Source organism: Pan troglodytes, chromosome 6, assembly GCF_028858775.2.
Source record: "Pan troglodytes isolate AG18354 chromosome 6, NHGRI_mPanTro3-v2.0_pri, whole genome shotgun sequence".
NCBI classification, from domain to species: domain Eukaryota; kingdom Metazoa; phylum Chordata; class Mammalia; order Primates; family Hominidae; genus Pan; species Pan troglodytes.
The window spans coordinates 127415199-127432251 of NC_072404.2; the positions used below are offsets into that span (position 1 = coordinate 127415199).

Here is a 17053-nt window from a genome sequence, read left to right on the forward strand (position 1 = left end):
TTTCCTAAAAAATCAGAGAACCTAGTTACTCCACGTCTTTATTTCCCATGTTAATAACTGAGTTTGAGTTAAATAATAACACCTGATCCCTTTAGATGGAGAACACAGTCTCAAATTATTCCTATAATTTTCACCTAGACCTCTATACTCGTGCTTGGCCTCAGTTAGCATTTAAGTTTTCAGACCCTACCATACAACACATTTATTCTATTGTAATTGCCTTATTCATACTGCTATTTTTACTAATAAAATGTAAGTGGTTTGGGGCCCAGACTTATAACTTACCTTGCATGTAACCCACTACCTGGGAAAATAGACTCTCTCTATATGTATACTGACCCAATTTTAAGTGAGGTCAAAATGCTTTAGAGAAAGTTTAATGAAACTGATATTAAACAACAAAAAGCAATTAAATGGAAATTCTTCAACAAGATTCTCAAGCAGTAGAGATTAAATTTCTAGTTTCTGTACTAGGAAATCTTAGCTTCTAACTCATCAGAATTCTAAAGAGAAACACCTTCTCATTTAAGTGATACAGGGGAAATTCTACCACATGTAGACACTGTACTTTGGTTTCAAAATGTACAATAATAATGGCTTAATTAAATAAATCATTGTGCCCCATACAGAAGAAATACCAGACAGCATTAAGAAGGATGTTGTAGGAGAAAATTTAACCACATGAAAAACTGATCAAGAAGTATCATTTGCCAAGGCACAGTGAACCACTATAGACATTTCAATAGATAGTTGTGGAGGCACAGTGAACCAGAACAGACATTTCAATAAATAACACAGATGCTGAGGTATGGTGAACCAACACACACAGCTCAAAAAATAGGTAGATGATGAGCCACGGTAAACCAACACACACATTTCAGTAAGTACAGAAGATGCCGAGGCACAGTGAACCCACAAATACATTTCAATAAATAGATACATTATTAGGCACAGTGACCCAATACACATTTCAATAAATAGGTAGATGCTAAGGCAGAGTGAACCAAAAAAAAAGTATCATTAAATGAAAGGAGCAGATTCTAAAATAGTTCATGCAGTATTACTCCATTAAAAAATGTGTATGTAATTACATTGTGCATTAAATTTATACATATGTATATGTTTATGAACATGCATTTAAAAAGTCAAAATATATGCAATGTCTGAAAAGACTTTAAAAAGTCTAAGTATATGCAGTGTCTAAAGTAGTTATCTCTGGATGACGGATTTAGAGGTAATTTTTTTTTTACGTTTTTGACAAATGATCAAATATAATTTTTTGGTAAGACAATGATAACATATACCAGCTCAGGCTCAGATGCAGCTCTGAGTTGAGATGTCTGATGAACTATTTTTCTTGGGTTTAACAGGGAAATACTGTTGAACACTACTAATAAAAATCCTTCTGGAGTCTCCAATACCCATCTATTGTGACAGGAAGGTCACAGAATGCCCAATTATTATAATTCTTTTCAGAAGAGGTGAGACCCTGAGGTGTAGCTGTCAGAGTAGATAAGAATATGCAATTATGAAGTTAAAACTGTATTTCCTCTGGCCTGAAGGAATACGGGAGAGAAGAAAATGGGGTCATGGTATATTTCCATATTAGCTAACGTTTTAATCAAATCACAACCTTTAACAGATTTTTAAGCATAACAATATGCTGTAATTCAATGTATATGAATACACAACAAATTTCAGATGAAGGTTGGTGGGGTCTTTGACAAACTCACCATTCCATGGATAAAAAACAATTTCAAAAATGCTGGAAGTTAATTATGCCAAATCATATAATTACTGTGTAACAATAAACCTGGGCATAAAATCCACATCTTCAGATTCCAAACCCAATACCATTTCTACTCTACCCATCTGTTTCTTGTTCCATTTCACCATGGGGGTAACACAGGATTGAAAAAGACTTTTTAGTAAGTGGTTCCTGTTCTGCTATTAACTTACATTTTGGAAAAGATACTTGCCACTTATGAGTTTCCTTTTCTCATCAATAAAATGAAGGACCAAACATACATTATTTCCATGACCCCATCCCCCCACAACCCGAAAATTCTGTGATTCTATGGCAAAGAGAAGATATTTGCTTGGACCCAGCCTGCCCCTTTTGCATCAAATAGCGTACTTCTGGACAGTCAAGCTGTACCCCACTGGAATGAGAGTGTCAGCCTATGGGCGTATAGGGGAATACAGCTGCCAATGTAAAGATTCTCCAGTTGATAGGCAAGCGAGGTGGCACACGTGTGTAGTCCTAGCTACTCAGGAGGCTGAGGCAAGAGGACTGCTGGAGGCAAGGAGTTCAAGGCTACAGTGTACTACTACCACTCTTGTGAACAGCCACTGCACTCCAGCCTGGGCAACAGAGCAAATCATTTCTTAAATTAAAAAAAAAAAAAAAAAGAAAAAAGATTATCCAGTCCTTTGATGGAACGAAAATAATAGTCATCTACAAGGCGACAGAGTTATAATATCTGAGGATGTTTATTCCTCATTTAGTGAACCTTATTCTACTTACTAGAACAGACATCATTGTAGTCCAGAGGAATCAGTGACCAGGAGACGAAGACATTGTGCTCCAAGCTCATGTCTTATCTGCCTAAGGATAGGAAGATCATCTTGAAAGTGTGAACGAGGATATTCTCAGTGTCTTGCAGACATTGAGGAAGGATCAAGAACCTACCAAACAATATTGAACAAAATTCACATCCAAGACAGCAAAGGTTAATAAAAGTCTGAGGAGAGGCTAGAAGACTAACACATGCTGAGTTGAAGTTCCATGAATGCCACCATGAATGACAAAAAAACAGAGCAAATAAGTCAGGGGAAAAAATGGTATTTAGTTGATATGCATAATCTATATAAAATTAAATCTTTGCTGTCCAACTGCTTACCATCTGCATGACCAATCATCTTGGGATAACTTGCTTCTGTTAACACACTTGATTTACTTCAAGGTTGACACTTAGCATGTCAGGCAGTGCTATGGTTTGAATATGGCTTGTCTCCTCTGAAACTCATGTTGAAATGTGATTGCCATCATGGCACGGTTGGGAGGTGGTGGGGCTTTCAAGAGGTAATTTGATCATGAAGAGTTATTTATGTCTTTCTCATGAGAGTGTGTTAATCTCATGGGAGTAAGTTAGTTACCATGAAAGCGGGTTGTTATAAAGCAAGCTCAGCCTCCCGTGCTTGTTTCTTTTGCACCGCCCCGCCCGCAAGTTCTCCCACCATGTGGTGTTTTCCATCATGTTATAACGCAGCATGAGGCCCTCACCTGATGCGGCCACTCCATCTTGGACTTCCCAGCCTCCAGAATTGCAAGCTAAATAAACTTCTTTCTTTTATAAATTATCCAGTCTCAGGTATTCTGTTATAGCAACAGACAATGAACTAAGACAGGCAGAGAAAGGAAAATAATCACACACTAACCAGTGAAATAAAGAGAGACTTTCACACTTCTTCACTGACACGGTTACTAAATCCCCTTTATAATAAAAAAAAAAAAACTTAATAATCTCATTATTCTCTCTAGAAAATTAACCAATGTTACTCATAAATTATAATATTCAACTCATCTAGAACCTGCCACAAATCAACTGTTATCCACAAAGAATGGGGTGTTAAAAACAGGAGCTTACTTGTTTTGATTAGTACACAATGATGAATTAATAACATAAACACACAACAATGGGATGTTACAGTGTAGATAACCAAGACATTGCCTAAAATGTTAAAGGCAAGATTAAATCTCTATTAAAAAGACATCCATAAAGCTATTAATGGAGAGAATGAAGTGTCACAGAATCATGAATGTTAATGAAAAAGGCAGATAAGCCATTCTCACAGAAAGCAATCAATTAAAAGAACACACTGTTCCAATAGAGCAGAGCATGCTACCAACCAATTACAAGCACCAGTAGATGCGAATGTCAGGGAATGAACAGGCAACCCTGGATAGAGGGGATTTGAGAATATTTGACCTCAATATGACTACTCCATAGTATCTAAATACCCCCTAGATAAGCTAATTCTGGGTCCCAAGTAGTTGTAATGAAAGCTCATGGCTTCCACTCTGAAATAAGAATCTTAAAGAGGAAGCAATTGGAAGACTTTATTATTTTGCATCTGAGCTAGGAAAACTAAGTGTAAAGAAAAGACTTTCTGAAGATTTCCCAATGAGTGACTTAGAATAATAATTATTAATAACAATAATAAATCATAGCTGCAGCTTCTCTTGGATAGCACTTAACATAGTGACTTAAATGCTTTACTTATGTCCTATCAATTAAGTTCCCAAGTACTCTGTGAGGTACATACTATTATTATCAATTGCAGTTTGCAGATAAGGAAACTGAAACACAGAGAAGCTATATCATTTAACCAAGGTCATACAGTAGGTATGAGGGAGAATGAGGAATAAACCTAGGAAGTTTGTTCCAGAGTCTGTGCTCTTAAACACTGCCTTATACCATTGCTTACTATCCTGGCTTTTGTACTAGTAAGGTTCCCCCCATTTCTGAACTATATCAGCATGAATAAAACACTGCGTGCTGGACTGGAAATAGTAGAAGACAAGGAATCAAATGACACGAATTCTGCCAAAAACCTGTGTCCTTGGGCACCTCATTCTACTTTTCTGGGCTTTAGGTTCTCCATTTCCATAAAAATGATCTGTATTGGATGATCTTAGATATTTTTATCTAGTACTCATCAAGGTATGTAAGTTTTTCTACTTAAATTATGTCTTAGTAAATTTTTATCTTTAGCCCAAAATTCATCTGTTACTCTAAACTCATAAATCCAAGTGTCTACTTGACATCTCCATTGGTGTCTAACATGTCCTTCAAACATAGCAGGTCTGAAATCAAATTCTTCCTTCCTCTACCTACCTTTGGGTATTAACCTACCCAAATCCCCTGATCCCACCACGTTCTTACTCACCTCGTGAAATACAACTCTCTTGCACTAGTTGTTCAGGCCCCAAACCTTTTTTTTTCTCATCATACCTTACATCCAATCGTTGAGCAAACTCACTGGATAGGTTCTTTAACATAAATCCTGAGTTGAACCATCTCACACCACCACAACTACAATTATCCTGGCCCAAGCTCTCACCATCTCTCATTTTGTCTATTGCTACAGTTTCTAACTCTTCCCAGCCCTCAGCCCATGAGCCTCTTCCCTTGCTTCATGGGGCAATGCCTAGAAGGATCCTCCTAACCCCAAAACCCTTCATGTCTCTCCTCTACTCAGATTCTCACTCAGAATGAAAACTCACATCCTTTTCACAGCTAATAAAGCCCCAGGTGATCTGGTTCCTCAGTCCAGCTACAGCTTCTCCTCACCTCTGCCTTGCTGAGCTCACCTCCTGCCATTTTCCCCTTCCTCATTCCACTGGCCATTCTGGACCCTTTCTGGCTCTTCAGTCACAGCAGGCACACTCATCCTTTCTTATTTTTATATCTGCCTCTGTTTAGAACACTTTCCCCCAGATATTTGAGTGACTTATCCTCTCAATTTCTTTAAGGTCTTGGGTCAAATGTCACCTTACAACAAGAGTTTGACCACTGTAAAAAGGCAACACCCTTCCACTGACAAGCTCCATTTTCTTACTCTAATTTATCTTCCTAGCATTTCTCCACTCTCCCACTCCCTCCACATCATCATTTTTCTCCTCATTAAAATGTTAGCTCTATGAGACTAGGCAATTATTCACTGCTATAAACCCACAGCCTGTATTAATATCTGGCACATAGCAGATTCTCAGTAAATATTTGTAAAACACATGAACAACTCAGCAAATAATTTATCACAATGTGTTATAATGATTATTTGTCACTAAATGCTCCTTGGCTGAGAACAAAGATCAAGTCTTTTCACCATACACGCTTGAAACTTAGCACTTGCCTGAAAGATAGTAATTGCCCAATAATATCTGAGGATATTCTTAAAATAACAAGTTAGGAATGAATAAATTCAAATGTCATGGCTCTAAGTCTGATGTGTGATAGGCTGGTGAGAGCACACCATTTTGTTCAAGAGAGAAACAGTTGACTAACAGTCATCAAAAGCAAAGCCATAGCAAATACTACCATTTAAAAAATGAGGGAATATATGTCAATTGCCATTTGCCAAACCCCCCAAAAAAGTTTGTTAAATCCACGCCTCATAACGTGAAGTTAAGAAAATCACAGTACATTTTTAATGGAGTGGAAAGAATGCAAGTTCCCTTTAGCTATAATGTATAAGTTTATACAGTCATGGCATATGGAACTGCTGCTTAGAGAAATCATTGTTCAATACCCTATCCCTTAAATAACAACTGTACAGAAAAGCTTGTCAACTCAAAACATCCTTATCATTTGTGTTTGTTTCTTTATTGGATATACTTGGCATTTACTGGATTCTGTGAACTTTTACTGGCAGGGAAAAAAAGCAATCCTAGCCCATTCTACCTTATAATCTATACAATATAACATAAAAGGTAATAATCAACCAGATTTATACAAGTATACCCACCATCTATACAACTTTGGAATTCTCAAAAGAAAGCATTCTTCATTTGTTCTGCCTTGAATCATTTAAGAAAATTCAGACAATTGAAAAAATAGATTTAGGACAACTGTATTCTTATGATAAAAGATACAGGTCAGTAATAAAAAAGTAAAAACCAAGATAAAAAGAAATACTTTCCTAAAAATGCTGCCAAATTGGAGAAGAAAAGAAAACCCTTCAATGGACATGTCTACCTAATACTTCTGCTTCCAACCAAGACAGAACAAAAGAAACTGGATTTAACCCACTGCCTGAAACAACAAAAAAGCTACTTGGGAGGCTGAGGTGGGAGGATCACTTGAGCCATGATCTCATTACTGCACTCCAGGCTGGGTGACAGAGTGAGACCCTGTCTCAAAACAATGACAACAAACTGGATAATATATGAAACAATGGTTTTTCAAGACAGCAGATTTCAGGCATTGAAGAACATGTTCCTTGAGAGAGGGGCTACATATGATGTGAGCCCTATGATTGCCCCAGCTTACTCCCTTGATAGAGGGTCCAGGCCATGGAGCACTGGAGGAACCAAAATAGAGCCCATCCAACTCCCTGAGCTGAGAGAAAAGAGTTGGGAGTCTGAGGGGACCAAGGCAGCTTAGAGTTTACAGCAGCAGTGAGGAAAAAGCTACAAAGAGAAAGAATCACAGAAATCTGCAAAGGTTCTACTTTAAGTATCCCAGAAAACATTAACCAGTGCAAAATGTGAGGAAACGACATGACTCTGGGGAAAGAACCACTCTGAAGGATTAGAAGGAACAGTACCTGAAATTCACATGGGGCCTGTTCCCATTCGTCAGACTAGAAAACCTCCTAATTCGTGGGACACTTTGGAGAGAAAAGTTTGCCTCAGTTTTAAGGCAAAAGTAACCCTAGACTAAATGATACTCTGTCCCAACTAACAAAACCTAAAAGCAAGACCCAAGAGAATCAAGTTAACTTAAGTGCACCCCAGAAGGAAGGTTAAGAGTATTTACAGATATTCAAAATATTCGCTACCTAAACTGGTAAAATCCACTGATACACAATAAAAATTCTACAAAAGTGCAAATAAGCAGGAAAATATAGTCCTCTGTATGAAGAAAAATCAACCAATCTAAAATGACTCAGAACTAATACAGATGTTAGAATTAGCACACAAAGACATTGGAATAGTATTATAACTGTATTCCATATATTCAAAAATTTAATGGAGACATTAAAAGACATTAGAAAGACCAAAATCAAATTTTTAGAGATTTTGTAAAAACTATCATGTGATATGGAAAAAGCAAACAAAACTACTAATGGGATTAACATTAGACACTGAAGAACAAAAGATTAATGAAGTTGAAAACATAAAATTAGCAACTATCCTAAATGAAACACAGAGAAAATTAGTTTATTTATTTATTTATTGGAGATGGAGTCTTGCTTGCTCAGTTGCCCAGGCTGGAGGGCAATGGCATGATTATAGCTCACCACAGCCTGGAGCCCCTGGGCTCGAGGGATCCTCCTGTCTCAGCCATCTGAGTAGCTAGGACTGCAGGTGCATGCCACCGTGCCCGGCTAGGTTTTTATTTTTGTAGAAATGGGGTCTCGCTATGTTGCAGAGGCTCATCTATAATGCCTGGCCTCAAGGGATCCTCCCACCTTCACCTCCCAAAGCACTGGGATTACAGGTGTGAGCTACTATGCCTGGCCGAGAAAAAAATTTTCAACACAACATCAGTGATCTGTGAGGACAATGTCTCGTGGCCTATTATGTGAGTAACTGTAGTCTCCAAATGAGGGGCAGGGACAAAGAAAGCATTTGAATAAATAATGGCTAAAATTTTTCCAAATTTGATAAGAACATAAATCTACAGATCCAAGAAGCTTAATGAAGCACATGCATAAGAAACATGAAGAAAACTATACATCATAATTAAACGACTTAGAGCCAATGCTAAGGAAAAAATTCTTAAAAATATAAAAGAGAAAGGCTGGACGTGGTGGCTCACGCCTAGCACTTTGGGAGGCTGAGGCGGGTGGACTACCTGAGCTCGGGAGTTCGAGACCAGCCTGGGCAACATGGTAAAACCCCATCTCTACTAAAAATACAAAAAAAAAAAAAAAAAAAAAAAAATTAACCAGGTGTGGTGGTAGATTCCTGTAATCCCAGCTACTCAGGAGGCTGAGACAGGAGAATCGCTTGACCCCAGGAGGGAGAGGTTGCAATAAGCCAAGATCAAGCCATTGCACTCCAGCATGGGCAACGGAGCGAGACCCCATCTCAAAAAAACAAAACAAAACAAAACAAACAAACAAAAAGAGAAAAATGCACATTAAGTACAGAGGAAGAAAGGTAAGAATGACATTATTTTTCTCATAAATAATACAATCAAGAATCAATTTCTGCAAGAAAGTAGAGAAACGTCTCTAAACACTGGAAGAAAAAGAAAAAAAAAAACATCAACCTAGAATTCTACATCCAGTAGAAATATCTTTCTTTTTTTTTTTATTTTAAGTTCCAGGATACACGTGCAGGACATGTAGGTTTGTTATGTAGGTAAACATGTGCCATGGTGGTTTGCTGCACCTATCAACCCATCACCTAGGTATTAAGGCCCACACGCATTAGCTATTTATCCTGATGATCTCCCTCCCCCTACCTCCCCCAAAATATCTTTCAGAAACGAATGTTAGATAAAAACTTATTCAGACATACAAAGGCTGAAAGAATTCACTAGCAGCAGAACAGCATTACAAGACATAGTGAAGGAAGCCCTTCAGGCAAATGGAAATGTGGATGTACACAAAGCAATAAAGAGCACCAAAAGTGGTAATTACATGGGTAAATATTTTTTTTTGAATTTGCTATTATTTAAATCACCTTAAAAGTCAATTGACTGTTCTAACAAAAATAATAATATATTCTGGAGTTTATAACTTATATAAATACAGTGTACGACAGTACCACAAAGGCTTGAGGGAGAGAAATTGAAGTATATTATTGTAATCTTGTTATGCTACATGTGAAATGGTGTAATATCACTTGAAGGTAAACTGTGACAAGTTAAAGATGTATGTTAAAACCTTTAAGTAATCATTAAATAAAAGAGACTTACAGTTGATAAGCGAAGAGAGGAAATAAATTATAATCATTAAAATAAAATTGTACTAAAGAAGACAGAAAAAGAAGAAAAGGTACAAAAAACAAATAAGACAAATAGAATACATATAGCAAGAGGACAGATTAAAATCTCAGGACATCAATGATCACATTAAATGCCAATGGGTGTAAATACCACAATTAAAAGGCAGAGATTGTCATATTGGATTAAAAAAGCAAGACTAAACTATATGCTGTCTACAAGGAAAGCACTTCACATATAAAGGCACAAGTTAACATGCTAACATTAGCCAAAAGAAAGCTGGAGTAGTTATATTAACATCAGACAAAGTAGATTTCAGGGCATAAGATAGTAGCACAAAGATTATTGCACAATGATAAAATCATCAAGGGGACCTACCAATCCTAAATATTTACGTACCTAAAAACAGAGCTGAAAAATACATCTAATAACATCTCTATCAAGTCAGATGTGCTGGAAAGGTTTGGTGTTTGGAGACTTGGTGACTTAAATCTGAATATTAGCTTCACCACTACTGATTTTGTGACCCAGGGCACATGGATATAATCCTTTGGAGTTTCATTTCTTTTTCTATATGATAAGTGTACTCAAACTAGGTAGCTATTTTAAGAATTTAAGAGGATCTGTCTCAACACCTAGCATGATGTCTGATACAGAGCAGACACTCAAAACTGGTTATTTTCCTCTCCTTTTATTTGTCACTGTGTCTGTTTTAGCTTTCCTTCTAAAAGGAGACATTCAGCAGCACAAATAAAATCTGGCACTTTCCCCCAGAATTTAAAGAGGCCTCTCCTAAAACACTTTAAAATACTGGTCATCTTTGAACCAGTCTTGTTTGTATTTAAGTTTTAAGGGAGGTCTCCAACTGAGATAAACGTTTCCCTGGACTATGGAGGAGGCTCTTTTGCTATCCAATGTTAAGGTCACTGGATTGATTCCCTGACTTTAAATGAACTATACACAAATCAGCACAATCCTAAACATGGTATTTACTTGCCCAACAACCTTTTTAGTATGCTGTAGTAATCCACATAGATTACATAACATTATACTAGCCCAGAAATACTTTTAGGTATTGAATTTCAATTAGTCTTCCACATTGGTAAACAATCATTTAGATAGAAAGATTAAAGGTAGTCATTGATATAAATGACTAATAACAGTAGCCCCAATAATACGCTTTTAGACAAAATTCAAATGTTGGATTTCATTGAAGAGTCTGACAGAGAGAGAGAGAGAGAGACAGCAAGCGCCCAAGAGAGAAAGCTCTAGCTTCCAGCTTCCAGCTTCCAGTGTATACTTAACTCTTTCAAAATTAACTTTTATATTAGGAGAATTGCTCATTTCAATCCTGATTTTTTTACTGATTTGAAAGTCTGCATAAGTTTTCATGTTGTCAAGACAAATTGAAATTGCCAAGTATTACTAAAATCCAAATTCTGAAGCTAGAACATCTATGTATTGTTTTTGTTTAGCTTAGTATTTCAAAGTTAATAATTTCTGATAATGGCATTATACAGATAAATTCATGAATTGCAAAAATGTCTTGTGACCTGGCAGTACGGTCCATTGGGTGCACAGTTCTGAGAGTAAAATATGGCCATTGCTCACAGTTAAAAATAAACAAAGAAGAGAGTATTAGGCACACATATATGTTAATACTATATAATACCACTGTACTGTACAATACTGTGCTTACACCTAGAACAAATGAGTGGAACACTAAAAAATACTGTGTTACTTTTAAAATTTACAACGTAAAGGGAAATGGAATGGCACAATCTTGGTGGCTAGGTATTGTCAAGAAAAGTTTCATGCATTAATTAGAAATGTATCAAGACTCTGGGGTGGAGGGTTAAAAACTCTCTCAGAGGATGAGGATGAGGTAGGACATTTCAACAGCAGGATTTACTAATATGATGGAGGGTAGGTTTGGTGGCACCAGATTACAAAAGGCCTTAAAATTTCTGCATATACATTAGTTATACTTTTTAGGTGGAAAATTATAATGATACTAAATTACAGATTACTTTTAAATGACTTCTTTTATTGAAAAGAAGAGCCAGGGAGAGAAATGGAGTTAGGGGAAGAATTAGTAGGCTCAACAACTTTTGATGCTGATTTCTGAAGTAAGATATCTAAAAATGATTGCAATCATTTTTGGAGAAGACATTAATAGGTCAGGAGATCAGAAAAAAGAATGACATTTTCTAATAATAAAAAAATTAATTTTCTCTTGGCTGCAAATATATTTTCAATAAAAACTTGGAAGCATGAAGGGAAGAACCTTTGGAGCTGCTCAAATGATATTATATTATTATATGAGATGATTTCATATTGCTGTAGAAAATATTCAGGCATTTTAAAAAGGCATGAAAAGATACTCTTAAATCTTCCAAAGATTATTCCAATTTATTTCTCAGAAGACTTAATTTTAATTAAAACCTTAAAGAAGTCTAGCTAAATAGCTAGACAGATATCTATCAATATTTATAGATTTATGTCTATACATATTTATATACAGTCATCCCTCGGTATCTGTGGGGGATTGGTTCCAGGACCTTCTGCAGATACCAAAATCCACAAATGCTCAAACAGTTCCTTATATAAAATGGTATAGTATTTGCATATGACCTATGAACATCCCCCAATATACTTTAAATCATCTCTAGATTACTTATGATACCTAACACAATGTAAATGCTATGTAAATAATTATTGTGCTACATTGTTTAGGGAATAATGAGAAGAAAAAAGACTGTACATGTTCAGTACTGACGCAATTTTTATAAAATATTTTTGATCTGTGATTGAATCCATGAATGTGGAACCAATGGATATAGAATGTTGACTGTATGTGTGTGTGTATATACATATATATGTAGCTAGACACACACACATATACCTATATATTTTAAATCCACCGTTTAACCTCCAAGTCCCAAAACTCTTCTTATAGAAAACTCTATAGATATAAGCAATGTTGCATTTGGTAGAATTTTGGAGTTTCATTGAATATTCTTTCCTGTTTCCCCTTCTTCCCCCCCTCACTTCGGGCATATAATGTATTACAGATTTCTATTCTATATTTCTTTGAAATTCATTACAAAGTTATGTTATTTCAGTGAAGGATCCCCAGGCCCATGTTGGGTCAGACTTGTTTCCAACATACCAATTTACCATCTGTATCTTTACATTATGTTGTAATGCCCCAGACCCATCCCTGAACTATTATACAAAAAGATTTGCTGCCTCCCACTCACCCACCCGCAATAATGCTGTTTCCTCATATAAAAGCAGCTGGGCTTGTACATCCACTCCCTCCCACCATCCCCCTTTGATATGTCTCTGCATTTATTTCACACTCCTCTCCAATATCATTATTAAACTCTTAATTCTTCCTCTCAACATTCTTATTTTACAGCTTTACAAACTAAGGCCCAAGGAAAGTTGAAATAATATATATCAAATATAAAGTCAGTCTGTTTTCAAAGCAATTGACAGAACACGCCAATATGATTCCAGTTTGTAGTTCTGGTTTCTAATTCACCAAACTCCCCGGAGTTAAAAAAGCCAAGTGGAAAACCAGTTAAATGCTAAATTTTCCCTTACCCAGTGTTTATTCATTCCAATCATTCTTTCAAAGAACAAACACATAATATAATTCTGTTCTCTTAACCATTGAAAACCTGGAGCTAATAAAGCGCTAATTCTTACTGTCCAGCCATCATTCAGGAAAGGCAATGACAGGCCATAACTCTTACTAATTATAGTACAATATTTGGCCACATGCAAGACCTTGGGGTGCTGTTTATATCCTACTCCTCAGATCAGGTTCAAGGATGTGAAGTTCAAGGTAAGGACAAGCAAGGTGCCACAATCAGACTTCACTGGAGTAGATCATGCTGCAAGACCAAACACAAGGCAAAGGAAAAACAGTCTTGCCTGTCTCATTTTTGTGACTCAGTGCATACACATATCTTTAAAAGGGTTTTTCTGTAAGAAAAAAATTATTCCACTCACTTCTTCCCCACTTTGATCCCTATTTCTCAGAAGTCCAAGAAGTAACTCTGTCCATTCACATGAAGATGAATACCACTAACTTGTAAAACCCCAACAAGGCATCATCCAGCTTAATTACAAAGTGTTGCAAAGCACAGTCATAGTTTTAAAAGGGCTCTTTCCAAACACTTGACAATACTCAACTTATAAAACATGAGGCTTTATTTCTACAGTGTATTTAACATTTTGCTTGCTTTCCCACTCAATGGCTGCATGGATTACCAGACCTTGCAAAACCAGCTATGTCTATCAGAACTTGTGGAAGAAATGTCCAAGGGAAAGGCATCATCAGCAATGTTGTCATAATTACACCGTGAGCTAATCATATGCGCCGGGACCTTACCTAAGCACACAGGTGAGGAGTAGAGAGTGCAAAGTGGCAAATGAAGATAGGAGCTGTTCCTGGAAGGGGGCAACAGGTTGCTGAGGAGGCAAACAACAAATGTCCAGGAGGTCTCCCCTGAGCTTCTCGAACTCCCACTGTGTAAAGTCTCTGGGCATTTCTTATGAAGCACTCCTCTGAGGAGAGCAGGGACAAAATAACAAAGGAATGGGATTTGGGACTACATGCAGTGGCTCACGCTGGTAATCACAGCACTTTGAGAGGCCAAGGAGAGAGGATCACTTCAACCCAGGAGTTCAAGACCAGCCTGGGCAACATAGTGAGACCCTAACTCTATAAAACATAAAAATAAAATAAAAACCAAAGTAACATATTTGGAATTGTGAGGTACAGGAAATGAGTACCTCCACCTCAGAACTGGGTCACAAAATAATGACTTGCTCAGCATTGAGTTTGGGATGACAAAACTTTATATTCCTTGGATAAAAGTTACTTAATACTGCTCTACAATTTCAAAATGATGAGACCTATCATTATATACCTTTCTAACTCTCCATGTATCTTTACCACAACTGACCCCAATTTCTAGAGAAAAGAACTTTCACTCTCCAAGAAATCTTAGCATTAAAATACTGACCTTGTAGCCAAAGACACCACAAAAATCATGACTATATTAAATGACTTCCAACTTAGAAAGCCCTAATGTTCCTCTTTTCTAAACCAAGCTCTGAACTAGGAATTACTGACAAAAAAAAAAAAAAAAAACAAAAACAACTACAAAATAATGAAATACAACAATGTATTTTTCAGTTTTTGTAGGGAGAAAAAAAGATGTTTCATGCAATGTTGGATTTATTCACCTATGCTCCTAAATCCTTTTAATTAAGTGAAAGTTGTTCCCTTAATTTGGAATTAACTTATTTTACATTTATTTAGAACTTTTATTCCAAAAATCTTAAGGTTCGTTTATGAGCAACAATACAATAGGCGGTATTTTCAAAGCCCTTTGTACTTATTCCAAGAAGGATTAAAGTAATTTAAGACACACTTAATATAGAAAGTTAAAATAAACTTGTTTCATTTAAAAAGAAACTATAAATTGAAGAAACAGGAAGCAAAGTAAATAAAGGTAAGAAAGCAAGGTGAAGCCAAAAGTAGGCCTTGTATTCTAAATTTATTCAATTTCTACAAACAGTATTTGTACAGTCCATGTATTTCTACATACAGTCAGTCCTTACCATCATCAATAAGGTCTTAGAAACTACGACTTTCGGTCAGTCAAACAATATATAATGAAACCAATTTTACCAAAGACTAATTGACATAAACAAAGGTTAAGTTCCTGCAGCATATTTTCTGGTCACAAAAACATCACCAAACTTCTAAATAATGACCTAAAATACTTCTAATATTCAACACTGAAATAAATGTGAGCTATACATACATTTAAGGTAGATTAATAAAAACAAGGAAGATCATTATTTATCCACTTATTCCACAGGGAAACCCTTGGCCAGGACAGCCATCCCATCACAGGGTGCACTCGCATACCCCCACACTCACTCAGATGGAGACCCCGTAGATACGCCAATGAACCTATCGTGCACATCACTGAGATATGGAAAGAAAGGGGAATACCTGGAGAAAACCCATGCAGATGTGGGGAATGTGCAAACTCCACACAAAGAGTGGCCACAGCTGAGAATCGACTTTTTTTTCTTCCTCATCATCATAAGCAGACAACAACGAATGAAACGTTATTTGAGGACCTGTTGTACTGCAAAAGACGAGATAGAATTGGCTTTAAACTTCCCTAGGGCAGGGCGCGGTAGCTCACGCCTATAATCCCAGCACTCTGGGAGGCTGAGGTGGGCAGATCACTTGAGATCAGGAGTTCGAGACCAGCCTGGCCAATGTGGTGAAACCCCGTCTCTACTAAAAATACACAAATTAGCCAGGTGTGGTGGTGGGCGCCTGTAAACCCAGCTACTCAGAAGGCAAAGGCAGGAGAATTGCTTGAACCTGGGAGGCAGAGGCTGCAGTGAGCCAAGATTATGCCACTGCACGTCTCCAGCCTGAGTGACAGAAGGAGACTCTGTCTCAAAAAAAAAAAAAACCTTTCCTAAAGAAAGGGAAGAAATGTAATCACTGACAAGAATCTGTGTCCATAAGATAAAAACAAAGGGCTAGCAAAGGAGAAGCACAATGATACCTAATACTATGATCAGAGGAAACTTTTCCTTCTATCTTGAATCCAGCTGTGCTTTGCAAGCCTTGATAGGAAGGCAGGAGAGCAGCAGGTGGGAAAGGGATACGGCAGGTGATGAGGCCAGGTAGACTTCAGCTCTACAACCCCCTTTCAAGAAGAGCAGCTCAGCTTATTTTTACATAATTAGCCCCTCTGTAAGATGTTATTTGGAAAAGGGGTTATGTGGCTTTATTGTAAACAACAAACTGACAATGGTTGATAGAGTTAGGTCCACAAGATGAGCCACTGAGGCACAGGAGAACATATTAAAATTTCTCTGTAAAAAATAAGTGTATGCTTTTAAATATGCTAAATGTACTATACAAAATAGATAACAGATATTAAGTATATAATAATATATATGTTAAAACTACTAAACTATGTTAAAAACGTGTAAGCTCTCCCAATGTTTATTATATGAATTCTCATGGCTGCCTTTCCTGCATCACAGGGTAATGGAACCATGACGCATTCAGAAAGAAGAGGGGAATTCCTCCCAAGGGAAGTGTTCACACTCAGTTCTTCACTTTCAGCATATTGTGAAAGACTGGAGTGCACCTGGGCCCAGCTAAGTGGATTTACAAACAAGATTATCTTGGTTTAACTGAACTCATTTACAAAATGGACAAATGGCTTAAAAAGATCCCTGGAAAGAAAACATGGATTAAAACAGCACTAATAATATAAGCATGTGCAAACAAAAACTAGTAAAATGGA

At 36.9% G+C, this 17053-nt stretch overlaps 1 protein-coding gene across 11 annotated transcripts in view; it reads right to left on the minus strand.

The window, feature by feature from the left end:
* The window catches only part of DOCK4 (dedicator of cytokinesis 4), a 472223-nt gene that overhangs the window by 306624 nt on the left and 148546 nt on the right, over nucleotides 1–17053 (minus strand). For 7 of the 11 annotated variants that reach the window (XR_008536523.2, XM_054656240.2, XM_054656238.2 and 4 more), the window contains exon 1: nucleotides 2528–2677. The exons of 3 other annotated variants lie outside the window; for them this stretch is intronic. Coding sequence is in view for 7 of the 8 variants with exons in the window: in XM_054656240.2 (XP_054512215.2) it covers nucleotides 2528–2597 (70 nt within the window). In the remaining variant the exon portion in view is untranslated. Of the gene's footprint in view, nucleotides 1–2527; nucleotides 2679–17053 lie in introns of those variants that run through there. One more of the 11 variants, XM_054656239.2, reaches the window with a different exon arrangement.